General features: G+C 30.6%; 2 protein-coding genes across 3 annotated transcripts in view; one reads left to right on the forward strand and one right to left on the reverse strand.

The window, feature by feature from the left end:
- The window catches only part of LOC118196586 (26S proteasome regulatory subunit 10B), a 40761-nt gene extending 24692 nt beyond the window's left edge, over nucleotides 1–16069 (forward strand). Inside the window, exons 9-12 of the mRNA XM_035368055.2 lie at nucleotides 3208–3328; nucleotides 7620–7700; nucleotides 7794–7865; nucleotides 15897–16069. Of these exons, the coding sequence (XP_035223946.1) occupies nucleotides 3208–3328; nucleotides 7620–7700; nucleotides 7794–7865; nucleotides 15897–16015 (393 nt within the window). The 3' untranslated portion in view covers nucleotides 16016–16069. The remainder of the gene's footprint in view (nucleotides 1–3207; nucleotides 3329–7619; nucleotides 7701–7793; nucleotides 7866–15896) is intronic.
- The window catches only part of Rpn12 (regulatory particle non-ATPase 12), a 41231-nt gene continuing 29352 nt past the window's right edge, over nucleotides 16057–27935 (reverse strand). For both annotated transcript variants that reach the window (XM_035368056.2, XM_035368058.2), the window contains exons 4-7: nucleotides 22674–22767; nucleotides 18929–19027; nucleotides 16342–16527; nucleotides 16057–16233 (exon numbers count right to left, since the gene is read on the reverse strand). In XM_035368056.2, coding sequence (XP_035223947.1) covers nucleotides 16099–16233; nucleotides 16342–16527; nucleotides 18929–19027; nucleotides 22674–22767 — 514 coding nt within the window. In that variant the 3' untranslated portion in view covers nucleotides 16057–16098. The remainder of the gene's footprint in view (nucleotides 16234–16341; nucleotides 16528–18928; nucleotides 19028–22673; nucleotides 22768–27935) is intronic.

Here is a 27935-nt window from a genome sequence, read left to right on the forward strand (position 1 = left end):
TAATATTTGGACATCCTTTTTTGGGCCCAGTCTTTAAAGGTACTGCAGATAGTAGCTTGATTTATCCTCCTTCTTGTACGGGCTCGCCCTTCAGTGCTTTCCTCTGGAAGCTTCCGTTTTTCACCAGTTCGGCCACCCTTGAGCACCTTCCTTTTTTCCTCCTCTGCTTGTGGTCTTGGCCGTTTGAAGGCAGCTGGTCTTGGCGGAACCGGGAAACTTCTGTCGTGATCCTGCTTGGACCTCGTTGTTGGCCGTTCAAATTTTCCTTGTACTTTTTCCTCCGCCGCTGATGGCCCTTCTGCAGTTCGGCGACTTTTGCTGCGGAGAGTTCTGTCGGGTGAGTAGATCTTCCGTTTTAAAGCCGGGTTATAGTTGCCGTCATTTCTCCTGGTCCTCTTCACATATGTCGTCCTTCTCCCTTCTTCATTCTGGGGGTGTTCGTGAACATGGAAACTTCAGAGCTGACAGTATTTTATGACGTTCTTGCAGTTCGGATTTGTTTACAAATTGTTCGTCTCCAAAAGTTTGCCAAATTTGTCGTATTTCATGCTGATCGTGTATTATCACTGTTATATAATAGAATTTTATTTCTTAAATTTAACTTGACTAATTTTTTAAAATCCGTTTGTATATATGCGGCTTTTCTCCTAATTACTTATCTTTTAAATTGTTAATTGCATAATCAGTGACACATTTTTAAACAGCATAAAAGATGCATAAAAAAAAGAAAAGCATAGCTTATATAATAATGAGAATGCTCATTAAATTTGTCAGTTATTTTCATGTTATTAATGAAATACTTTTTGGATTATAAATACATTATACTTTTATTGTAACATATTGAAACATTGGCAATTTATGGATTTATTATTATGCATGATGAAAAACATTTGTATATTCATTAATATAAATCTTATTCATTACATTAATACTAATAAATATATATCAACAACTTCTAAACCATCGCATCGCTCTATCTGTATGTAAATATATGACTTATTAGATGTGTATATATATGTATGTATGAATACAAAAATGAACATTGCCAAAAAGTTTATTTGAAATTACTTTTAATTCATATAACGATTATGTAATTGGCAGGAACTGTAGTCATCAGTTCTTTGCAAATAATCAGTTGAAAAATAATTGATGAGCATTTGTGTACTAAAGAGTGTACATATTTTGTTATTGGGTTAATTCATAATTATATCATATGTATGATCTACATAATATAAACATGACTAATAAATAATAAGAAATGTAACAGCTGTGCATTTATAACATTTGATTACTTAAAACAGTGCACAACTGATTATCACCTTCGTGTCTGTTTACATAATGAATTGTACTCGTACTTTCCAATTAAGTGCATGGGCCTACTAGTGGCCGAAACATCGTTGAACACTGGTAATTCTGTCTCAGGTTAGAATGCCGCGAACAGGCTGGCTACATGGGCGTTTTCTTGGTTTTCCCCATTTGTAACTGATATACGAGCCAGTTTTAAAAAATCTACAAAGGGATCCCTCCTGTTAGGCAGATATCCCTCGAGGCTTTGCCGTAATCACATAAAAAAAAACTCATGATGTGCACCACCTAATTTCTAGAGTTGGTATAATTAATGTATTTTAGGTATATTACCGAGTGTTCTATGGGACAGTAAAAAACTCGCACATGTTTGATTACTCATGTATTCATATGCTTTATTTGATCTTCATTTTGCTGAATAGTATCTGCTGGCTGTGAGGATGTAAATATCAGCCATATAGATTTTTGTCATAGAAGGTCTTTTTTTTTTTTTTTTTTTTTGCCTGTTTGTTTGTTTTAATGGACAGAACAGTAATTATAAAGTTAGTCAAGAAAATCCTTTCACTAGGTCACAAATTTTCCAATGAGCGATCAAATTTTCATTGGAATGCAGACAACAGAAAATACACATAAGTAATGTCTGATAAATAGACTTATCCAGCACACATTTTAAACTATTCTTAGTGTATACAGAATTTGGCTATTACTGATGTAATTAATTGCTATAACCAGAAGTATGTTTATCTGTTACTTGAAGTGCCAGGGTGGAGATTAAAGTGATTAACTTGATAGCAGTCACCTTTCTATTATCTTTCATTACTAACAATAAAGTTTAAAACGAAAAGAGTGTGAGCGATACAAAACAACACGAAGAAGCAAACGTCACTTTCGCCAATCTGAGTGATAACTGATTCTTGTTTGGCTTTTAGCCTGTTTACCAAGTGAAGATGATAACCCTATTTCGCCAAAGAGCGTTTCTCAGAACTGTTCCACCAAACGTTTTGTTCCGGTAACAAATATTGTATGTGATAAGGGTTTTAGTTGTTTGGACATATTTTAAGAATATGCATGTACACATAATTAGTTATTCAGAAGTGTGGGTGAAAATGTTTTTTAATCATATTTTTGGGCAAATTGTAAGCTTTTGCTGACCATTATAATGGGCAGACAGGGAGGGGGAAAATCATTTTTGAAACAAATTTTCTTTTTGCCCTAGTTCATTGTTTTGTATGTTTCACATTTGCACAAAATAGCTTATGTAAGGCTTGTGTGTTGGATGGTTAAATGCCAATATATATGTATATACATTTGGAAATAGAAAATGTATTGGAAATAGATAAAGTTTCATGAAAGGGAGGTATATTATACCAGCCAGCATATGGTTTCTTAGAAAATCAAGAATGAATTATTTACCGCTGTGATAGTGATCCTGTAATTTGAGCGTATGATTCTGTGGTAATTTATGCAATCCCACTCTAGATTTTTTTTTAGTGGGAAATAAGACTGATATTGAATATGAAAAAGATATCATACTGCTTATTGTTTTGAATAGTGAATAAATGTTCTTTTGTCTTTATTTGTGGGGAAGGAAAACTAGTAAGTTAACAGTTTGTATTTTTGTCGAATGAAGCCAAAATGCATGAAATTTTCTTATTGGCTGAAGGGGGGGGAAACAAAAAAAAAACTGAATGATGCAATCTTTTTCACTAAAACTTGAAAGAAAAAAAAAATTAGATAGTTTTTTGTAGAAGCTTATTCAGATTTGATTATTTTTTATAAGTTTTTTGTAGAAGCTTATTCAGATTTCATTATTTTTTATAATAACTAGAAATCACATTCAGTATTTCATGTTTGCATAGTATTTTTGTCATAACTGCTTTCAGTAGATTTTTTTTTTTAAAGCTTTTAAATCAAATGGATGGTTTTGATTCCCTTGGTCAAGTTAAAATAATTATGGCAACCAACAGACCTGATACTCTGGATCCTGCTCTTCTTCGTCCAGGTCGACTTGATCGTAAAATAGGTAATTTCTTTAATGAACAAACGGCATGAATGTTTGATTTTATTGTTTTCTATTTTCTTATGTTCAGTGTATTTAAACTCTGCACTTTGTAGGTGTCTGTTAATTGACGACTGAAGCATTTATTATGTGTATCAAAAGTTACTTCTATAATGCATAAGATTAATGCTGGGCAAGTTTATATTTTACGAACGACAAGATGCACTTTTTTCTTCAAAAAATTGCCTCCAAAATTCAGGTGTGTCTTATACTCGAAATTAATATAAAAATGTCCAGTGTTAGATTTAAAATTCCCTCCAGCCTTAAAAATGGCCATATATTGGATGCCGCAGGAAAACTATCTGTATCTGGCAACATTGGTTTCAACTGGCAGTAATTGGCAACACTCTCTCCCTCATCACAAACATTGTCTAGCCTATGAAGTGTCATTGCAGTCTACGGTGCCAGTGAACTTGAATTGATAGTGATTTGTGTTATCAATAACAGTTCAATATTTTTGTTAGTGGCTAGTTTCGCGATGGAAAAAAATAAAAGGTATTCATATGATGCGGGCTATAAATTGAAAGTAATAGCATATGCAGAAAAACATGAAAACAGAGTAAGCTGAGCAACGTTTCGACTCTCCACCAACAAAAAAAAAAAAAAAAAAAAAAAAAAAAATTCGATTGGCGGGCTTGGAAAGAAGAACTGAAAAAATGAGGAAGACTAAATGTGCAAATTGGAGCTGAATGCAAAATGGCCAAAACTAGAAGATGATGTATTGAAATGGATTCAAGGACACCAACAAAATGGCATTGGGATTAATAATAATAATAATAATAATAATAATAAAGAGAGAGAGTGAGAGAAGATATTACTGTTAAATCTTTCAAGAAGTGCAGCATAAGTAACGCTCTTGATGGCAGTGAAGACCATCTTGTATATGAAGAAGGCAATGATGACAATGAAGAGGGAGAAGAAAGTTCAGATGACGATTTTCAAGGACAGTTCTGTTTTATGCATTAAGAATATTTTTTTTTAGTCTGGCTTTATAATCTATTAATAATAATGTTATTTTTTAAAGAACTTGCTTAAACATTGAGGTGTGTATTATAGTCCATAAAATACGGTAACTATTTAATATGGTAATATATTAGTAGTGCTTCATTTAGGAGTTAAGGTTTCAATTTGATTGATAAGCTTCTTCATCATTTGTGGATGAGAAAGGAGTTCTGCATATGTAAGTATGGAGACAGGCTGACGCAAAAAAGCTTTTATTCTAAAGGATAGTGGAATTTCATTGCTGAGTTTAATGTATAGAAAGTCATAAAAATCATTATTTTTAAATGTTAGATATTATTTCATTTCTGTAAAGTTCAATTATTCTATTAATAAGAACTGAAGTATATTTAATTTTACTATATAACATGGAGATACTAATTCAAAATTTATTCTGGGAACTTCAAGAAAGGAACAAGGAAAAAAAAAAATTCAGAGTGGATGACCAACTTTCAAAAGTGAAAACTATTTCTGAACTGTAGAACCATCTTAATTTATTTTGCCATTTGTTCCAGAGATAAAGCTGACAGATCTCACTACATATTGCCCAAAGCAGCAATAGAAAAGACAACTTCCAACAAATTTGACAGTTCCAGACAACTTTGATTTTACTAATGAAAGAGTACGAGATGTGGTTTCTTCTTAAAAATAAAGCACCAAGACCAGATGGTATAAACTATTCAATAATTAAAGTGGTCACCTATGACAATATTAATCTTTTCCACAAATATTTCAATAAACTTCTCACTACAGATACATTTTTGAATAAGGCTTTCAAAATAGGCAAAGTCATACTGTTCCCAAATATGAGCAGGGATCCAGCCTGTGCAAATTCTTACCATGTATTCTGATTACTGCATTAGGCAAAACAGCTGAAAAATTATTCATTAACAGACTTAAACATCATTTACATCAAAATTATTTTAGCCCATATCAGTACGGATAGCTATCACTGTTATTTGTACATTCTCAGGATGAACTACACGTGCATTAATTGACATACAGGACAAAATTTTAGAAAATAAAGCACACAGCATACATTAATTTTGATTTTAAAATTACCTTTGACACCTTGTGGTGGTCAGCCATAAAACAAGCTTAACAGAAGCATAGCGCTCAGATAACATTTACTGAACTTTTTAGTAGTTATCTAATGGATTGCCAATTAATTATAGCACACAACAATGGTAATATTAAACATGATCAAACAAGAGGCTGCCTGCAAGCCATCATCTGTAGAGTCTTAACTTCAATAAAATCCTTACAGCATCATGGCCAGAACATACTTGAATATTTGCATAGGTAGATAATGCAGCCCTCCTTGTAAGAGGAAAAACTAGTGTTGAAATGCAGAAAAAAACCTACAGAAATCGACAATCAATTTTACTTCCTGTGTAATGTTCTAAAATTGCAAATCCCTGAACAGAAATCCTCCTAATCCCAAAGAAAGGAGGCTTACTGAAGCATTGACCATCTGTATCTCTAAATAGTAAAAGGTTGAAAATAATGATTTAGCCAAAATACCTAAACCTTATGTTTGTTTTTCATTAAATAATGAAAAATAAACATGGATCCTACACATTATGAAACTCAAAATGCGTACCACCATTATTGCTAAACAATTCAGCATTTAGGAAGATATGAATGGGGATTGAAGCACCACATTTAAAAGCTTCTTTATTCCACAGTTGTGGAGAAAATTGCAACATATAGTGCAGCAGTATGGGCTCAACCCATGGAAAGATGTAAAACCAAATATCTGTCTAGCCAGCTCCCTTTTTACTGAATATCAAGCCTATCGCACTACTTGTACAAATGCAGTCTGTGTCTTTGCAGGGCTCTTACCTTAGCACATAAAAACTGAAGAAGAAGCAGTCTTTCAAGTAGTCAAACAAATGAAAAAAAACAGCATCCTTAGATGAAAAATATTTCGCATAAGTAAATATGAATAGCAGGCTCCACACATGCACATACATCCATCACAAAAAGACATAGGAACCGAGATCAAACTCAGCAATATAGACAGCATACATTCCATCTCAATTATCAAATTAGAAATTTATACAGATGGTTCAAAAGTTGAGCACAACGTTGGAAGCTCTTTTGTAGTTCTACGTCATGAACATTTAGAATATCAGTGGAAAAGTCACCTATAGAGCAACGGTAATGTGTTTCAAGTTGAGCCAATAAGTATTGCCGAGGCCATACACTGTATACATAGATAGCAAATTTATAATGTCAAAGTAAAAAAATTGATAGTCTCTCTTTGGTACAATTTTAAATCTGCAACACCCTTTGCCAATCATTGCTGGGCATATAAAACGACCTAAGGAAATTTAAAAATTACAATATCACACTAGAGTGGATTAAAAGAACATGCTTGCAATCACAGCAGTGAGATAGCTCATTGTCTTGTAAAAAATGTTGCAACAGAAGCAATGGTTCATCAGACTTGCGAGATCTTATGGCTCCCATCACACCTGAAGAAAAGCCTAAAATTAAAAGCAATAGCATAATGGCAAAAAGAGTGGGATTTTAGTGATACAGGCTGAAGAATGCATTATCACATTGCATATAGTTAGTAAGATACATCTTGGGGACATGTTCCATTCCCCATTTATTTTGCATGATTTGGAATGAGAGACACATAATTCTCATATAACATATGGAAAATAAGAAATCCAGTCGAACTGCACTTTACCCAATAGTCTACATATAAATATTCCAATAACAAATAAAGAAGTCACCCAAATTATGGAAAAACTATCTACATTAGGAACCAGATTTGTATCTCACTGCATGAGTATAATAGCATAAAGTACGCTTCCCCTGCAGTAAATACATTTTAAACCAGTTATTAATATCAGACTTTTATGTGAGTATAACTCAATATATGACATTGATTGCAGATGTTTCACCTATATATGCATATTTCACCATATGTATGTATTTTTTTAAAATAAAGGTGGATGTGGTGCTATACTAATTAATCATATGATAAAGGGATCTCTTATCACTCATCTATTTATTGCACTTTCATTATTATCTCTTACAGTAAAAATATATGCAATGGCCATTTGCAAAGAATTAGTATTGTATCACGTACCATTAAGTAAAATGTTATAAATGCTATATATTTGTAACTCAAAATATTTTAAAGCATTGCATAGAAGACTTTTGATTTTAACTTATGTGCATTAAAAATAAAATATTTTTACTAATAGGAAGAGTAATTCAAGAACATTTATTTATTTAGAAATTCCTCTTCCAAATGAGCAGGCTAGATTAGAAATTTGTAAAATACATGCTGCACCAATTACCAAACATGGAGAAATAGGTAAGCTGCATGTTTATATACTTTAGAGTATGCTTTATATTTTATGATCTTACTGAAATTGATTTTTTTTTTTTCTCTTATGCATAAAATTAGATTGGGAGGCAGTTGTAAAACTTTCTGATGGTTTTAACGGTGCAGATTTGAGGAATGTTTGTACTGAAGCAGGTAAATGTGTTAAATATTTATTGTGTTTGTAAACCTCGAAGTATAATCTGATATAAACCTGACTTTTTGTATTTAATTATATGACATTACTGTTTCATTGCTACAGAATTTTCAGAAATTTTTTGTTTGGGATTTTGTTTTTTCTATGGACTTAAGAAAAATAATTCAAAAGTAAGAAACTGAAGTTATTTTAACACAGTGATAAGGGTATACTGTAAAAATCAGATGGTCTTAATTTCTACATCTTTTTAACTCATTATATTTGTAACTAAAATATAAAAGTTAAATCAAAATTTTGGTGATTAACAGACTAACAGAGAAAAAATACACAAGTTATGTAGATTGGGGGGGAAGAGCTTTCAGATTTTATATTACGCTTAAAGGAGCATTTGAGCTAAAAATATTTAAAAACGGTATATACAGTCAAAAGTCTTTAATCTGGACTCGTCGGGACTTCGGTGATTCTGGAATATCGATTTTTCCGGATTATAGATCATCAGTTTAAATCTGGTAAGATGGCATGCAGAAATTATAAAATTAAAAATATGAAACCGTAATTTATAAAATAATGAGCAATTATGATCTAAAGGGTATCAAAATTTACAAAAAAAAAGCTTAATATTTATTTGTTTACTTTATTAAACATTTCTTTCAACGCGCGCATGCGTAAAGCATACATTATGCATAGCCGAAATTAGAAAATTGCAACCAGAAAACTATTTGATTTGTATTCGTGATATTTATAATGACGAGGAATTTGATTTAAATCATATCAAAGACGAAGTACATCGAGATGAAATACTACATTTAATAAGGAATTATAAGCCGAATAAAATAAAAACATCTGCCCTGAAGATAACGATAGTGTTGACAGATCAACTTCCAGTTCATTGCGCGCCGCCACGTTATTTCTTCACAGGATGAGAAACATATATACATTCATGCAGATTCTTTATTATTTAATTTCTTTAAGTATAATACAGTGTGATAATATTTAGTGGGAGCAATTTGAAAACTAATACAGCTATTTATAGCGATTCTATGCAGAATAACCATTTTGAGACTAATAGCCCTTCTGGGTCAAAAAGATAATAAAATTATTCAATGAAACAAATTGTTGAAAATGCTTTTCAAAGAACAGGCAAATATTTTTTAAACAGAACTAATTGCGTATATACCATCCACCATTTTCATTTTTACAGCTTCTTTACAACTCAATGCAGTTCTCGAATTTTTATTTTTTTCCCATTTTATCAAACCAACATCCTACTACTGAACTTGGTTCAACACAACATCAGTATGCTTCCTTTTTCTTTGTCCCCAGTCACATCTATTACATAGTGATTCCAAGGAACATTTTTATCTTCTTTTTTTTCACTCAATTTATTTAATGCATTCTTTTTCTAATTTTAGGCCATATGCCTGTGATAATACTTCACATTTTGGGCTATATCCTTTCATTCTTAACATAAGTAACTTGGTTTTGTTTCTTTTCCTTGGCATTTAACTGCTTTTGCTTCAGTCTTCCTTGGGTTCTACATAATTAGAAAAATTAATTTAATTTATTGCATTGAATTTAGCCAATGGCATGTGGATGGATTCTGAGTTGCTGATAGCCTATCATTCTCAATTTTTTTTTTTTTTTTTTTTTTTTAAAGTTTTGTTTCCTTTAGATTTTAAGAATTTGATTTATAACCCTTTTGTGGCAATTTTGAAAAATACTGATTTAGCTTGATGCTTCTGATTGTTTATTTAGTTTCAAGAATTCTTGTTGTGTGCAATATTTTTTGTTTTGTGTCATGTTAAAGCAGGTTATATCATAATGATTTATTAAAAAGGACTATATTTTTTTAATGTTTTATCTATTGCATTCTTTATTTGCATTAAAAAATTAATGGGTTTAAATAATTTTTATTTATTTGGCATTACTTTTAATTGTAGAAGTATAATAATTAAGATATAATTTAGAAATGTGGCTGTGTTAGCTAATATTTATTTTTTTCTCTTCTTCCTGTTAGACACCAAAATTTTGATTTAATTATTATCTTGATTATTTAATTAATTTCACAGCATAGTGCATGACTTTAATAATTTATAATCTTAATTTTCAAATTTCTTAACTCTTGTTTATATATCTGTCTATTGAAAATACCATTTCAACTACTTAAAATTCTCAATAATTTCTATGAGAATTCTTTAAAAAAACCATGAGTTATTTAAAATATGGGGGGGGACTATGAATTTCACAGAAGAGGGCAAAGGAAATGGTACATAAAATGGAGCCAACTTATTAATCCAATGATTGGTGAAATGCTCATGTGTTGAATGGTTACTGGTTTTGATGAGTACCTAATTGTAAGTCTACACTTTCTGACTGACACTCTCTTTCTCATCAAGCACCTTACAATGAAGAGCAGTTTAACAGGTTCATTTAGATTACGGCGAGAAAACATAGCATGTGGTTCTTGTGAGTTAAACTAACAGTTTGAGAACAAAAAATAAGAAAATAAAATTACCAAGCCAGAAAGATTCTACAGAATTTTTATACATTAAAGTAACAAAATTTTAAATAAGACTGCCGTAAATCTCGAAACATCACTTTCTAACTCTTTAAGAAATGAATCATCACTCTCATCTGTGTTAGTAAATGGTTCATTAACCATACGAGTGTATTCTTCCTCTGATAGTTAATCACACCATAATAAACTGGAAGTGAGGCTTTCTGAAATAAAAAGAGAAGGACCTGAAATATATCTGAAGGCAATGCAAAACGTAACAAAGCTCCACATAGTAACCCTAAAAGACTGTACATAGTAGAGGAAAAAAATAGAATAAAAAAAGGATTTGGATTAGCATGTGGCGATTTAAAGAGCCCACCTTTGTTTATGCTTTTTCCTCTCCCCCTCGCAACAGTTGATGAGTAAAATACTAAAGTCAGGGAGAATATATCAAACTCAAGGTCAGGAACCTAAAACTGTGTTCATTTCAAAAGTAATGGACATAGGTCCTTTTACCTTTTTACCATTACCTTTCTGAAGACCATTTAGTGGTCCATCTAAAAATGCATATACGCATCACCTGTCCTCTGAATGCAATCTTTAGTGATGCGTGGATGAGACGCCCGGCTGTAAGATACATTCTTAGGGAATGCATATATGGGATGCCCGTCCGGAAAGGGTTAAAATTCATGTGAATCATCACACTGCAACAAAGATTTTTCAGATATGCATGGCATAAAAGATGACTGTAAATGGCATGTATTTTCTGCAAGGCCTAAGCAAAGTAGATCAGTAAATCTGAAAGAAATATAAAAATTTTCGTAAAAGACTTGTAAAAGCTGAATGTTATTTTGTCCAATTTTTAACTTCCGAGTTTGGTTTTGGACCATTCAAAATAGCTTTTTAATGCAGCATTTCCGGATTCTGACATAGTAAATAAAAAGTGCTACAGTTGTGAAAATGCTTGGAAAAAGTATTGTTGCCAATATTGTAAAATCAATGTGAAACAAATAATTTGTTCTTAAGTAGTGATGGAAATAACAATAACAAACTGTACCTTTTCTATATGATATATAGCAAAGAATAAGGATTAATAATTACTTCATTGATTTCTGTTGTAGGTGCCGCTTAACATAATCATGTTTGTCCATGGCTATTTTGAAAACACTTAATGATTAGAAAATTTCTTTCAAAACAGCAAAGAAACTTTATATAAAAATATCAGAAAACATATAAATAGATATTTTCACAGCATTTTAATTTGAATAATGCAAAGTGAACTAATGAACTATTTATTCATCTTTCTGGAAATTATTTGACGGATGCTGGATCCCTAATCTAAATATTTGGAGGCCATCCTTTACTGGAACAAGACATGGCAATGTAAAATTTTAAATTAAGCAAAATGGCAATCTTAATTTGCCGTATATGTTTTTAGAGATTTTTTTCCTCCTGAGAAAAATTATGTAGATTTTTTCCCAATGAAGAAAAGTTTATGTATAATTGCCCAGAAAATTTGTGTCACACTTAAGGTTGCTTTTTTCCCTAATTTTAAATGGTTAACTGGAATCAAAAACGAGATATTTGGTGACTTAACACCTTGCTTGGAGGCATTTGTCTGCCACTTGGCAATCTTTGTAATCCATTTTGATAACTTTTAGTTAAAAAATTATTTAATAATTTGATCATTTTAACCAAATTGTTGGTCATGGTAAGAGACTTATTTTCCATGTTTTGCATACACAAAAGGGTTAGACTTTGGCAACTTGATAACGTAACTGTGTATTAGATTGCATGAAAAATACAGGAGAAGGTAATTTTAATTGTATAAATGAATATTTTATAAATAAAAGTTTAGAATGGAAAGGTTGCTTATTATTTTCTTAAGACAATGCTAATAATGTGAGAAAATTTCATGGTGTAGCATCATTTATCTGACTGCATTAACCAGCTGCAAACATCTGAAGTTGCACGTATCAATCTTGCATATAGTTACAAAAGAAGCTACTGAAAAATTAATTGACTTGGAAATAAAAATTGTATTAATAGGTGTATATATATATTTCGAGAAGTTCAAAATGGAAGCACAGCTTCAAACTCAACCAAATAGCTTTCTCTACAGTGGAATATTCTTAAATTTTTTTTTGGTGCTCAGTCAGATAATAATGAAGGAAAGGAAATGCAAAACATTAAAAAAAAGTTAGTTGCCTACAACCAAATACAGTTTCTTATTTTTAAAAAATGTTTATAATAAATATTAATTTTTGCTATATATTATAAATAGTATATAATTTATGTATATAACATTATATGTAAACCGAGAAGGTAACTTGAACTTTTAATGAATTTGTTAGATTCATATGATCATCAGTAATTTCTGAAGAAGATGCAGAAATGAATCTGGCATCCATTCATTTGAACAAGTCTAAATTAAAAGAAAATGAAAATTTAGTGATTGGTGCATAAACAAGTGAAATTATTTTTCAATTCTTAATGAGCCCCCCCTTTTTTTTTGTAAATGCGTGTTTATATAATATTGGATCTTCTAGAAAGTTCTGCAGTTCTTTTGGTGATAAATCAAATGAAGCGATACAAAAACATACAGGAAGTCTGTTAGAAAAAATATAGTTTACTAATAATTAGAAATTTATAAGGTTAAGTCTTTTTAAGTAAGAGAAAAAATATGTAACAGAAGTAATGAATGACATAAGCAAATTAATAAAAAATAGGGGAGGATATAAAAAATTTTTGTCAGGAAAGAAAAAGAAAGGAGGCAGATGATGATTCCATCTTTTTCTGACATTGTCTAGAAGGCTAAACGACTACATTTAGAAGACTTACTTATGTAGCAATTCATAGTTTTCTAATAACGATATCAATATTCAATTTCAACAACGATAGCAATTCCAGAAATTTTTAGTTTGTAGATCAGCAGCTTAAATCTAGTAAGATGAAATTTTAAAATAATAATAATTTAAACCATAAGATTCAGTTCAAGAGCAATATCGCAAAATAATTTTAAATTGAGCATATCTTTAGAATTTCAGATGAATTTCAAATTTAGGCTTCCAAGTGCCCATATTCGCAGTAGGATTATGTCATTCAAAATTTGATGGCTCTAGGTACTGTTGTTTTATCATAATGCAAGAAACATGCATCCATTTATGCAGATTCTTCATTATTTAATTTCTTCAAATATAATACAGGGTGATAATATTTGATGGCAACAGTTTGAAAAGAGAAACGGACATTCAGAGTGATTCAATGCAAAAACGAAAACAATAGTCCCCCCACTGCTGTATTCAAACATTTTTTACAATGCTGTTTAAGCTGTTCATTTCCTAATATGTTATAGTCCTATAATTGTGTTAAAAATTTCCACTAAACTGTCAAATGAAATTTTTTCATTGTCAAAAAACTCTCTCAGTGTCTGTATTGATGTTTTCTGTGTTTCAAACCTATTACAGGCTTGCCATCTATAATTAATTGCCAATTGGAGCATTGCCATTGCAACAGAAAACTTTTGTTATATCACCTTCATTTATTATTACTTTTCAATTTATTTTTACAATTTTCCCCAATGCCTTCTATCAAAACCCAATTTTGAAATTTAACTTTACTATTTTGAGTTTTGAACAAATTGTGCCAACTAAGCATGCTTTTGCTTAACAAATCCTGTTACAACTATAGAATTAGAAAATGTTTACAACATTAATAAAAAATTCAAACTTTAATTTTGATAAGATACAAAGGGTGTTTACACATTTTTAGAACAATTTCAGTGAAGAATGTTACCTATTACAGGCTTGCCATCTATAATTAATTGCCAATTGGAGCATTGCCATTGCAACAGAAAACTTTTGTTATATCACCTTCATTTATTATTACTTTTCAATTTATTTTTACAATTTTCCCCAATGCCTTCTATCAAAACCCAATTTTGAAATTTAACTTTACTATTTTGAGTTTTGAACAAATTGTGCCAACTAAGCATGCTTTTGCTTAACAAATCCTGTTACAACTATAGAATTAGAAAATGTTTACAACATTAATAAAAAATTCAAACTTTAATTTTGATAAGATACAAAGGGTGTTTACACATTTTTAGAACAATTTCAGTGAAGAATGTTACCTATTACAGGCTTGCCATCTATAATTAATTGCCAATTGGAGCATTGCCATTGCAACAGAAAACTTTTGTTATATCACCTTCATTTATTATTACTTTTCAATTTATTTTTACAATTTTCCCCAATGCCTTCTATCAAAACCCAATTTTGAAATTTAACTTTACTATTTTGAGTTTTGAACAAATTGTGCCAACTAAGCATGCTTTTGCTTAACAAATCCTGTTACAACTATAGAATTAGAAAATGTTTACAACATTAATAAAAAATTCAAACTTTAATTTTGATAAGATACAAAGGGTGTTTACACATTTTTAGAACAATTTCAGTGAAGAATGTTAAGAAAGGAAATGTTTTAAAATAAAAATTTTTGGATACACTTATTATTTGAAATGAGAAATACCGTCAGCTCTTTTTAAATCTATGCGTTCAAAATGTCGCATGTAAACAAATTTTGAATTGAAGAATATGTTTTTGCATTATTCGAAGAAAAATGTTCTTATCCCTTTATTCAAAAATGTGAAACACATGGTATTAAAATTTCCAAGTGTGAAATGAACAGCATTATTGATCGGAAGGGGAAAAACTATTGGTTATTATTTCTACATTCTTTGTTTTTACATCTGTAACAACAATAAATGAAATAGTAAACCAAGATTTACATCTTACAGAAGCTAAATACATGATGCTTACCAGCTTTTGCTTTGCCTTTGCCATGTGGCTCAATGTAGAATACTTTTGTAGACTCCTGTATGAAAACAATTTAGCAGGAGTCAAATGGAAATACTTTGTGATACTTGATACACGATTTATCAAATCTACTTATTGTCGAAAACAAACAAAAAATGTACAAACCGTCTTCCAACTTCCAACAACAAAGTTTCAGTAAGGGGTTTATGATTGTCGCATTTATTAATGTTATTGCATTTCTTTATGGCAGTGACTTTCAAAGAATGAAACTTCAATACAAAGAGTACCAGCACATTCTTTGAATAAATGAAGAGTATAGTATATCTTTATGTTTAGGTGAGATAGAAAAATATTACCCTTTTCACAATCACTCGAGATTTCATTTTAGTGGTGGCTAATGATTGCATTGTTATTAGCCATAGTGTGATGGGTGAAAAATTGCGTATTATTATTTGGTTGTTTCTTATCAAAAGATATCCACTTGGATGGGTATTTTGTGCAAGATCATGAATTTGTAACTTTCTTTTGCAGCCATTTTCATGGTTCTGAATCGGTAGTTTTCGATTTTATCTTCTGAAAATTTAATTGAATAAGGCAAATTATGTCCTAAATTACTTACTATCGGGTACTTTTATTATCAATACATGTTTGCTCTAGTTGCAAATTTTAAAATATATAAAAAAGTCCTGAGTTTTTAATTTCCATTTATTTTTCAGGTATGTTTGCAATTCGAGCAGATAGAGAATTTGTTGTAGAAGAAGATTTCATGAAAGCTGTCCGTAAAGTGGCAGATAATAAAAAGCTCGAATCGAAACTTGACTATAAACCTGTGTAAATATTTTATACCATTTTGTTTCCTTTTCATGAATAAATATGTTTACAAAAAGAAGCATAGTAATTTTATTTAAATACGAAAAATCAAACAATCATTTCCAGTTCTCTTGCATAGTCTATTACTTGCGTTGCGAGTTCAAATGCTGGTATTGTGTCATCAGAATGAGGTTTATCTTCAACATCAAAAATGTAATAATCACCCACAACATTCCATCCTCTCTGAAAATGAAAGTGAAAAATTTACTAAATCATCTGAAAATATTGATTTGTAAACTTGATAATATTGATAAATATTTAAACTCATTTTTCTCATTACACAAAAGTTACCTTTCTGGCATAATCAGTTACATCTTTCTTATGCGTAAAGAATAGCATCCGACTTGCCTCACTAAGAGCCAGTTTTTCATAAGCTTTCTCAATGCATGCAGCAATTTCATTTCTTACTGTGTCAAGAAGTATGTTGATAAAAAAGTTGTAACTTTCTGCTGGCACATTACCACCTGATAAAAATACCTAACAAAAGAGCAACTAGATTAAAGCAAAGTACAATGGATGCCAGATAAAAAACATAACAACCCCCCCCCTCAAAAAAAAAAAACTGAAAATAAGCTTCAAGCTGTTCCTTAGTTGTCATGTTAAAGAAAGGTTTTCCTTTTAATGTCTAAAGATGAAATAACGAATTCACTACATCAATGACGAAATAATATGTAGCAATACTGTAGAAGTATTGCTACATGTTATTTCGTAGGCAGAAAAGGAGGATGAGGCAGTTTTCCATTTGCTTCGCCCCCCCCCAAAGGAAGTATTAGATATGATTCGTTTAGATGGTTTAATGTAGTATGAAGAACTGTTCATAAATTTTATATTATTATATTAAGAAGGGAGAAAAAATTCAATCGCTTACAAAATTACTCCATGTATTGCAAGAAAGATATTTGGGGGGAAAAAAAAAAAAAAAAGTACTCTATAGAATTGGATTTGGAGAAGTTTAAAGAATGTTACAAAGAATGCTGTATGTTAGAAAAAGTGAGGATGTCATTCAAAAAGGCCTCTCACTTATTTAGACAAAACCTGGATGGACAGCAATTACACTCTCAAAATTCTGGCAATTGGAGACAGTTGTTTAGTGTTGCACAGACTGGAAATGCACCTCAAAGATTCACTGTTTTATGTGCTGAAGGGTGATATGGGATTTTTAACATGATTCAAAAAAAAAAAAAAAAAAAAAAAAAAAAAAAAAGACATTTGAGGAGTATTGTGGGCAAATGAATTTTTCTCATTTCTCATCTTTTGAAAAGTGGACTTCTTCTTCCACCAAGTGTAGTGATTTTAGACAATGCCTCTTATCACACTGTCTGATTAAATAAATGTCCAATTATGAAAAGCCAAAAAGAAATTATACATTGTTTTTTTATCAGAAAAATTTAGTTTTCTCCAAATTTACGGAAAATAGAGTTGATGAAGCTCCTGAAGAAAGGTCGTATGAATCTGATTCAATGCTCAAAGAACACTAAGAATGGCTACACAGGTATAGCTGTATAGCAATACAGCTGAAGACATGGCAATGGATCAATTATTAAAATTTACAGAAGCTCTTGAAAGTGAAATGACAGAAAACCATAAGAAGTACTACATTCATGTAGAAAATGACTACTGAAAGAAAGATAATTTTATGTACTCTTAATTATTTCTTCTGATAAAGAGGATGACGACTTGAAGGGACTGGGATATTAAGAATAATAGAGGTAAGAAATTTTTTTTTGGGGGGGGGGGGGTAAAATATAACACTACATATGGCTTTAAGGGTAAAGATCAAATAAATATAATTATTTTATTGTAGTTAGTTTAATAATTATATATTACCATACAATTATTAATTACTACATTTTTTCAGGTGTAATACACAAATTTTAGTATAAAGAAGAATAATTATTAATTACAATTATAATTCATTTTAAGAATAACAAAAAAAATCATGCTATAAAATGTAATAATTGAATAATTATACTTAAAATTATAACACAATAATATTTACTTACTATTATATCAAAACTCATTTAGAAAACACTTATATTTTTATGAATATATAAATAGATGCACAATATTTAAGCCTCCAAGCGGCATACGGCCTACAATATTTTTTGTGATATCTGTAAGAACGTATATATACGTGCATATTAAAATATGTCAAAGAAATTAAGGCAATATATCAAAAGAAAACAAATCCAGATATGAAATACTAGGAGAGTTTTTTACATTAAAATCAAAAAAATAATTTCTTCTGATAGTAGTTTTGGGAAATTTGTGCTTTTTTAGCAAAAACCCTGGCCGCTCAGAGGGTTAAGCACAATATAATAAAACAGCTAATTATATATGATTATCACCATATATCAGCTTAGATGAATCAGCTTAGAATTTTCTGTTTACGCATCTATCCTGCATGAGAACTTTATAGAATAAACAGAGAAAAATTCCTTACAACACGATTCATGTCCATCCATCCTATTTCATAAATAAATTGGTCTGAACAGCACGTGTGTTTGTGCTCATAACTGCGATAGTCAAAACTACAGATAAAGGTATAAAATGGTCCAAAAATCTGAATGAAATTGCACTTAAAATTTAAGCTTAAAATCATAACAGCTTATTAAATTGTTAGAAATAAGTTGTGTTAAAGTAGTTTTTTTACTAAGAAATTTTTGTCATAGAAGTTCTTTTAAGACTTTTAAACTAAATTGTTTTTTAAAGAATGCAACATTTTTAAATATTAGAAATCAACATTTTATTGTTGATTTATATTTACATGCATAATTCAAAGTTTTCCCTTAAACACCTGAATATTTTTAAAATTTTAAATTATCCCCTTTCCAAAAAAAGCTGTAGTTCTTCAAAGAAACTATAATTACTCATTTACCTTATTATAACTTCCTTCCATTAAATACTGCTCCATGGAAACTGGATGTCGAATATACACATTAGTTTGAATCTCCTTTGCAGGAAGTAACTCCAGTTCCTGTACCAAACAAGATCATAAGTAACAGTGATATTAAAAATTTTCATATCAATTACGAATTCATACAATTTAATATAATTTTTTGGAAAATATCTTCACCATACAAATTTCTTGCTTTGGAAAATAGAAATTGTTCCCACTTCATAATGATAAATATTTCTTGTAAGCCTTTTGCATAAACAATTCCCCCCCCCAAAAGAAGCAGCAACATCTTGACTAGTACTGTTTTATCATCACAAATGCAACAATCTCCATTAGTATTAATTAATATAAATGAATAACGATATGTTTTTCATCTGGTTATTCTTTTAGTTTAACAAATTTTCTATTGGTGATTTGAAAATTGAGTTGGTAAGCTGCTCAGTATTGCAAGAAATATGCAAATGTAATATCGGGGTTTCTTTTTTAAAATTTTTATATTAACTGTGATGTCTGAAAGCTTATTATTCTTTCATCAAAAGTAAACAGAATCAAAGCATTGATTTTATTATATTTCTTTATATATATTGTTCTATTTTGCAACAAAAGAATCAAATTCCATATTTGCTAAAAAGCTGTTACACAGTTTTATGTTTCTATTTTGGATTTCTAATTACAATTAATAATATAATTATTAACTGATCAATTTAGTTTTAGATTTTTTTAATTAATTCTTTAGACTTTACACAGCTATTAATTTTATTAATCTATGAATTATATATATATAGTTCTATGCTATCTATGAATTATATATATATATATATAAAGAGTTTCTTGTAATTGTAATAAACATGTTTTGAGTTCTAATTGCAGTAAGAGTGTGCAACCTTATCCAATCAGTATAAGGAGTCAGATATGCTACCTGGCACCACTCAACACAGGGTAATTTGACAGTCACCCCCAAAGTGAAACCAAAATCCCCCCAAATCATTTGCCGAAATGCAAGTTAACACATTCTGCTCTGTTAAAGGATGGGGTATCCATGGAAGTAGCTAATTTAACCTTATTCAAATCATCAGGCACTTTTTGGAATATTTAGTCTGTCTGATAGTAATTTTATAATGTGGGTTTTCAGAAATACTGCCTTGTAATAGATCCTTATTTACAGAGAAAAGCTATCCAGAACAGGCATCATCTTCAAGGTTGAAATTCTCATGCTTAACTTATCAAATCACCTATGTACAGTGCTATCAGAAACAGTACTTTGTCCATACGTGGTACAAATTTTCTGAGAAGTCTGACTAGCACTTCTTCCATTTTTTTAAAACAAAAGAGAAAATATAATGAAAATGAATTTTCAGGTTTCTTGTACGTAAAATGTCACTGAAACAAAAATTATGCATGGGTAGACATGATCATTATTTAAACATCATTTTGAATCAATGTCACCACATACCATCAGAAATAAAATAATATGAATCTGTGATTCAATTGACAAATCGCAGAACTTTCAAAGATGACCCAATATAAGATAATTTCTTCTATATCTTTATAATTGCTGAGGGACTAATTTATAAATGAATATGTCTATTCAACAGCTTAGCACAAAATGTTTTCAGATATTAAACTGAAATTTGCATATTAACCTTTTTGCGACGGCACACCTTTGTTTAAGACGCTCGCGCGGGACAAAACGGAATCGAAAGCAGTCACAGTACAGGATGGAGGTTTTGCGTCGTGGGGAATCGCTTCTAGCATCGTAATTTTTTGTATCATTTTAGATTATTACTTGAGCTCTTATATGTTAAAATTAGCACTTAATAACTTTTTTTCTCTATTTTACATGAAAATATACTTAAAAAATTGCTTATCTTGTAAAATAATTTTCGGAAGCGCTAAAGCGCTATCCAAATTATTCCAAAGTTTTAATTGATAAAATCCATCAATAAAGTTTAAAATTAATAAAACAACACAATAAAGACTATTTACAGTAAGAAGTAACAAAATTTAAAATGAAGACTGAGTGTGGTAAATCTCGAAGCACGGAGAAGTATTACTTTCTAACTCTTAGAAAAAGTATCATTTCTAACTCTTTAGAAAATGAATCATCACTCTCATCTGTGTTAGTTAAATGGTTCATTGACCATACGAGGGTATTCTTCATCTGATAAATAGTGCCTTCCTGCCATAATAGACTAGAGGTGAGGCTTTACGAAATAAAAAGAGAAGAAACGGAAATATATCTGAAGGCAATGCAAAACGTAACAATACTCCACATACTAACCCTAAAAGACCGTACATAGTAAAGGGAAAAAAAAAAAAAAAAAAAGAATAAAAAAAGGAATTGGATATAAATCACACACGGGGATGTTTTCATTAACATGCAGTAATTTAAAGAGTTCACCTCTGTTTACGCTTTCCCTTCCCCCCTCACAAGAGCTGATGAGTAAAATACCAAAGTCAAGCAGAATAATATCAAACTCAAGGTCAGGAACCTAAAATTGTGTTCATTTCAAAAGTAATAGACATAGGATGCCATCTAGTGGCCTTCAGAAAAACGTTCCAGCTGAAAATGCGTATACGCATCACCCGTCCTCTGAATGTAATCTCTAGCGATGCGTGGATGGGATGCCCGGCTGTAAAAGACGTTCTTATGGAATGCGTATATGGGACACCTGTCCTGAAAGGGTTAAGATCTTTGCATTTTAGTATGTTTTATAGCCTTCTTAAATATTCGTAAAACACTCTGAGTTGGGTGTAAACGTTTTCAGATTGCTATTTTTATTTATTTTTCTTATGTGTCAATCTGATACCTTTTTAAGTTGACATGCCCATAAAAATAAATAAATTTGTTATGAGAGTTATTTGGATGTTTACACAGCGTTGACAAGATACAATTTTTGTTCACAATTAGTGCAGGAATTTTCAAGGAACTTTTCAAGTAATTTGACCTCAAATAGCGTGCCAATGTCAGCAAGTACAGGATTGAAGGGATTACTTATAGCTAATTCTTCAATCTGGCAAAAACAGCAATTATTTTCGAAAATAAAATGAACATGACTATCAAAGGATTACAGTTTTCTTAAATTTTTTACTAATTACACAGTTTAAAGAAAAACTCTTTAAAAGGTGTTTAGGGCTTTCAAATCACAGATTGCATGTCCAGACAAATTAAAAAGAATTGGTATTGGACAGAAATATTCGTTATAAATTATCAATGAAATAAATGCACAATAATGAAGGCTTTCTCTTTAATGTCTTGAATAATGAAGTCATTTTTTATTAAATAACTGCCCAAAACTCTCTATCATATAAATTTCTAATTAAAATTACTAAATATTAAGTAAGTAATACAATAATATTTTTATTTCTGCTAATTATTAGGTTATCCAGAGGAGTTAGCAGTTTTTTATGATAAATATAAATGAACAGGACAAAAACACTGAAGAAAATTTCATTGAATGTAATATTACAACTGAATTTAACTACATAGCAAGGAATAATTCAAAATACAGAATTACTCTCTTATATAAATTTCGTTGTTTGTTTGAAAATTTTTTTAAGTAAAGAAGGTGGATTAAAAAGCATAGTAAAATGACATATAAATTTTTTTTCTGAAAGAGACCAGTATTTTTGAGAAAAAAATGAAGTAACAGTACACAGCATAACCAATCTCAGACCAAAATTATGAGAGTTGTCTCACAGATGTTCATTATACAATACTTACCGTATGAAATTCAGCTACTCTGTTTTGTGCCAAAAGGCACAATAAGTTGAGGCCCAGAAGTTGGTACTTTGATGCAGATTCTGGAAGATCATTTCTAGGAGGAAAATCAATCTTTAAAATCAGCTCTGAATTACAGTAACAGATTAATATATCCATGACTATTTTTCACTTTACATTATTAAAAATATCATACAATATTTTACTGCATTCATATTCTCCTCTTAATACACCAGCTGGATAGGGAAAATAATAACCTTAAAAGTACAGAATGCATCAACTATCAATATACTGCTCAAAATATAAATTGTACAGCATTTTATAAAAATTATTGACATTTTCTCAACTATCTAACTATTTCATACGTCACATATTCTTTGCAATATGAAATGCATAGTTTCATTCTTTGAAATATATGTAAAAGAAAAAATAAACATCATAATAAAATAAACAAACATGTTTTTCCAAAAAATGAAAAATTATAAATTTGTTTTAAACTATCACATTTAGATTAGAATCTATATAATGAATTTTGTGGTAACAAGAGGAAAAAAAATCAAGTTACTATATTTAGGCAGAACTAAGACTGAAAGGCATGATTAAAGAGGTGCATATGGCAAGTACAATTATATTAAATACAAATTAAAACATTTTTTTACATACCTTGACAGAAAAAGTCTATCAATACTTTTTAATGCCTGATCTACTTCGATTAGCTAATTTTCTGTAGATATATATAAGCTATTAATCTATTAATATATAATAGCCCTGAGTAATATCTGTCTGACATCCAAGTTCTAAGCATTTTAATCACCTTCTCTCTCCCTCCTTCCCTCTTTTTTTGGGGTGGATAAAATACTGCTGGTATGATAGGCATTGCTTTTTGTTAACAGCATTGGCAAGATTTCAAATTTATTCTTATCTGTATTCTAGCTTCAAACTTTGAATATTTCCTTCCTTGAAAGGTTTTAGTTTGATAAAGAATTTAGTTAATAATCTAAAAACATTTCAGAATTTTGTAACAGATACATATTTAGATGTTGAGATTTTTAAATGATACACATGAGATGGTCAGAAAAATCGAGCAATTTTCAAAAATTCACAAAGCAATCAGAAATTTCATTTAAAAGAATTTTACCCATTCTATCTGATGGTGAAACAACAAAATTCTGAAATATTTAGCTTATTTGTTAAAAGAAGATATGTGCAAAAAATCATTTCAATATTAAATTTTAAAAAATCTTAAATTTTGAAGAACTTGCTTCACCATATTGTATTGTCATCTATAAACAGTGTTTGTGCAAAATATGAGTTACATAGCTTACCAAGAAATAGTTTAAAAATTTATGACAAACACTAAGAGTAAGCTAAGTTAAAGTTCATGGAAAGCATTTTGATATATGATGATGCAAGTTCATTGGCTAATATAGTTTCATAAATAATCCATAAACTCAAATTAAACTAAAAGACACAGACAATACAGACACAAATAATAGGTGAATCAATTAAAAACATATTGAAATTGATACTCATTTTTAAAATCAAATGAATGCTCAGCATATCTGATGGAATTCAAAATGATTTTAAAAAAACATTTAAAACAAATTAGGCTCTTAAAACTTATGCAGATTACTAAAATCCTAGTGCGCTGTGTGGAGCTTTAAGTTCCATTATAGCCATTACTGCTTTCAGAAGTTGTCTCTAATTCTTATTTTATTTCCGTTTAACTATTTGTACTAAGTATTTGTACCACATACCTGATTAAAACAAATTTTTACCAGCCCTCTTTTTTTGACTGAGTACTGTAAGGCCATCAGCTAATTTTTAATGACCAATCCAAGATTCTTGTCTTTTTTTTTATGACCACTTATCAATTCTTGAAAAAGATGAACGAGACCTGTACTGTTCTCAAATCCTTGTTTACTTTTATGGTGGTCCAAAAAGAACGTTTCATTTCTGGGGAAAAAAATGGAACTTAGGAGTCCTTCATTCAAAATTCCCACACATCTGTTTAAACTAGAACTTAAATCTTCATTCAGATTTCCAATACATCTGTGTACAGGTAAATTGTAATACATGAACTGCCTATCACCGACCACCCTGTTTTTGAGTACCAAGTCGGAGTCAGAGAATTTTCATGGAAATTTTCCATCTTGTGAGCATCACACCTGCAAACATTCAAGAATGCTCTGAAAAATTTCCAGGCAAATGAGAATGCAGAAGTCATTTTGACATGCCCATGAAATCTTGAACAAAAACAGTGAATGCAACACCAGAGAAGCGTTTTTAATAGAAACAGTGAAACCTTCTCTCTTGTGTTTTGCAGCTCTGTCAAAAGCCATTTCTTGTTCACTCTGTCAAGACCATTCTTATCTCTGCAGAGGGATCAAATTGGTGGTAGTTGGCCTTTTTCACTACCTAACTTGACAGCAACCTGCTTAGAACAGCCAGAAGAGGCAACAATGCTGTTTGCTTTACACAGGAACTCCACTCTGCACCAAAATGAAAAACTCCCAAAGAACTTTACTCTCCAACTGACAAACAGGAACTTTGCAGACTTTATACATAATCTGTTTGCTTTCCTTCCTTTTTCGATAACGACTTATCTTGTAAATCATTTGCACATAGCCTAGAATGTTCAATAAATGAAATAGGCTACTCTACTTATTTGTATCAACTTGCTACAGCTAGTTAGACTATGGGCAATTCAGTGGCAGCTGAATGGGATCAAATGAGCGAGACATCTCCGGTTTTCATGTGGAATTCCAACCAACACTGTGTCTGGAAGTACCTGCGGAAATATGCAAAGGAAAGATTCCCCCTTCTTCCAACAACAGTGAATGTATTAAGTATTAGTACTTGGTTTTGTAAAAAATGCATTTACAAAAAAAAAAAAAAAAAAAAAAAAAAAAGAGCTACTGCACAGTCATTTGTGTTGAGTGAAAGATGAAATGAAAAAAGAGTAGTCTTCCTCAGGACAACTGTGATAGTAAAGTGCTTTCTGGAAGGGGGTGGAGAAGATGTGTATCTGCTTCTCTGCTAAATGGGCTAAATCAATTTGGGCATTAATCTTTGCAGAGACAATATTTATTTTGTTATGTAAAATTGCTATGCCAGATTTATATGTTTAGCATTGTCATCTGTTTGAGCTGAAATAGATTAATTAAGAATTAGTTAATTTCTTTAAATTTTCTGCTAATCACATGTATTTTGCCATGCATCCCATAAACTGCATTGTTATTTTGTGTTATTCTCATAACTTCTGACATGTGAAAATCCCCAGAGTACACAAATGGATAGCTTTATAAAACTCTATTATTTTGTATTTTATTGTATGATTCTAAAATTTTTGGAATTTGCAAAATGCCATATGTTAGGAAGGGTAGGAAACAAAATCTTATAAATCTGTCTGAAGAACTAGGTTTAGAGGCTTCCCTAATGCAAAAATACAAGACCTTAAAAACCTCATTATAGAGAATCCTCAATATGATGAAAAATTTGTTGAGGCAATGCTAGAGTTGATTATTGAAACTCGGATTAAATGACGTACGCTTGAAGAAGCCACAAGAGGGAGGAAGTCCAAATTAGAATTATTTCAGAAGATTAACTCCAATAATGGCAAATAAAACTCTCAGAATAATATTCCGAGATCTATGAAACTTAATCCAGAGATATAAAGATTCAGCTCAAAGAGGCTTTTCGTGTCAAAATTGTTCAACACCAGCATTGTGCAGGTAGTCTATATAAAAATTTTGCTTTCGAGATAAGAAATTATCTGTATGAGTGGTTGAACAGATGGAAGTACGAGATTTTTGATTCGCTGAAAGACTTAATGTTGATGGATCTAAAATGTTACATAAATCGCAATATTTGCGAATATTTTGTGGATGAATGTCCAAACATAATAAATATCTTCTGCGGAACTACTCAAGAAATTAGACGAATATGAAACAGTATGAAGGTCCATAAAAAGCCAAGATGTTTTGTTAAAAGCACTGAGCAGAACTCCAACTTTAAAGAAAGAGGACTTTGCAGATCGAATATATCCTGATGACTAGGTTTCAAAAGAGAAGACTTCCAAAAAAGTGGAAGTAGAATGTCTTCAAAAAATGGAGAGCACCTAGATGCTATAAATGCACCCCAAAACACCCAGGGTTAAAAGCCGCGGCATACACTAATGAAGTCATAAATAATTTAGATATTTTGGGTACCCCAACATACAGCTTAATCCATATTTTAGCACTGTGAAAGCGAATGATCAGAAGACTATGCTTAGACATACAGTATTGTACAGTTCTATGCTTAGACATACAGTACTATTGACTTAATAGGAAGGTATCACAAAACATCAGAAATGAAATCTCATCTTGATCAAGCAACTCTTGGATTAGCAACTGATTCAGTTGCTTCTTGCACATATAAAACTCAAAAGAGTTTTGGGAAGGTAATTTACCAAAGCAGCAGTAATTAGCCAAGCCATAAATCAGGAATACTATTTGTTGGGTAATAAAACAGCTCAGATAATCGAGCACAATAAAATGCTCCTTGATAAAGATGATGATGTAGTTTCCACACATGTGAAGATGGGACGAAGCTTTAACCCATACAAAAAAAAAAAAAATCTGATGTGTGCACCACACGACTTCCTTGTACGGAATAATAAATTACACGCATTTTTTCTTGCATTTCATTTAAACTTATTGAATTGAATTGAATTAATCAATAGTGCATAAATCACAATAGAATAAACACACTCTTTAAAATTCAGTATATTTGTTTACCATTAAATCTACTTGTCCATAGCGCATCAACCGCAATAGAATAAATGCATGCTTTAAAATTCACTGTATTTGTTTACTATAGCGACACCCTGGCCCTAGGTTGACTTAACAGCGCTACATTTCAATAATTTTTTAACTCAGAATGTACAAAATTTGTACCATCTTAATTATCTAATTGTTGCCACATGTTCTATTCAAAAACTATAATAAATCTAAAATGATGTATAAAAGAAAATTAATCAAAGAACAACAACAACAACCAAAAAAAAAAAAAGTTTTTCACAGACAATTCAGTATTTCTCATTCAATTATTTCAGTTCTAACTTCGCCACAAGACAAAAATACATAAAAACTCAAAATGACTGTACTGAAAATTATGAAGTAAATCTTAAACACTTATTTCCTTGAATAAATTCCAGAATGGATAAAGCATGATTTAATTCAGAATAATAAAGGAAGGCATTATCTTTGTTATTGCGAAGCT

The sequence above is a fragment of the Stegodyphus dumicola genome, chromosome 1 (genome assembly GCF_044657685.1).
Source record: "Stegodyphus dumicola isolate Sdum_Otavi_A_Nest chromosome 1, ASM4465768v1".
Classification (NCBI taxonomy): Eukaryota; Metazoa; Arthropoda; class Arachnida; order Araneae; family Eresidae; genus Stegodyphus; species Stegodyphus dumicola.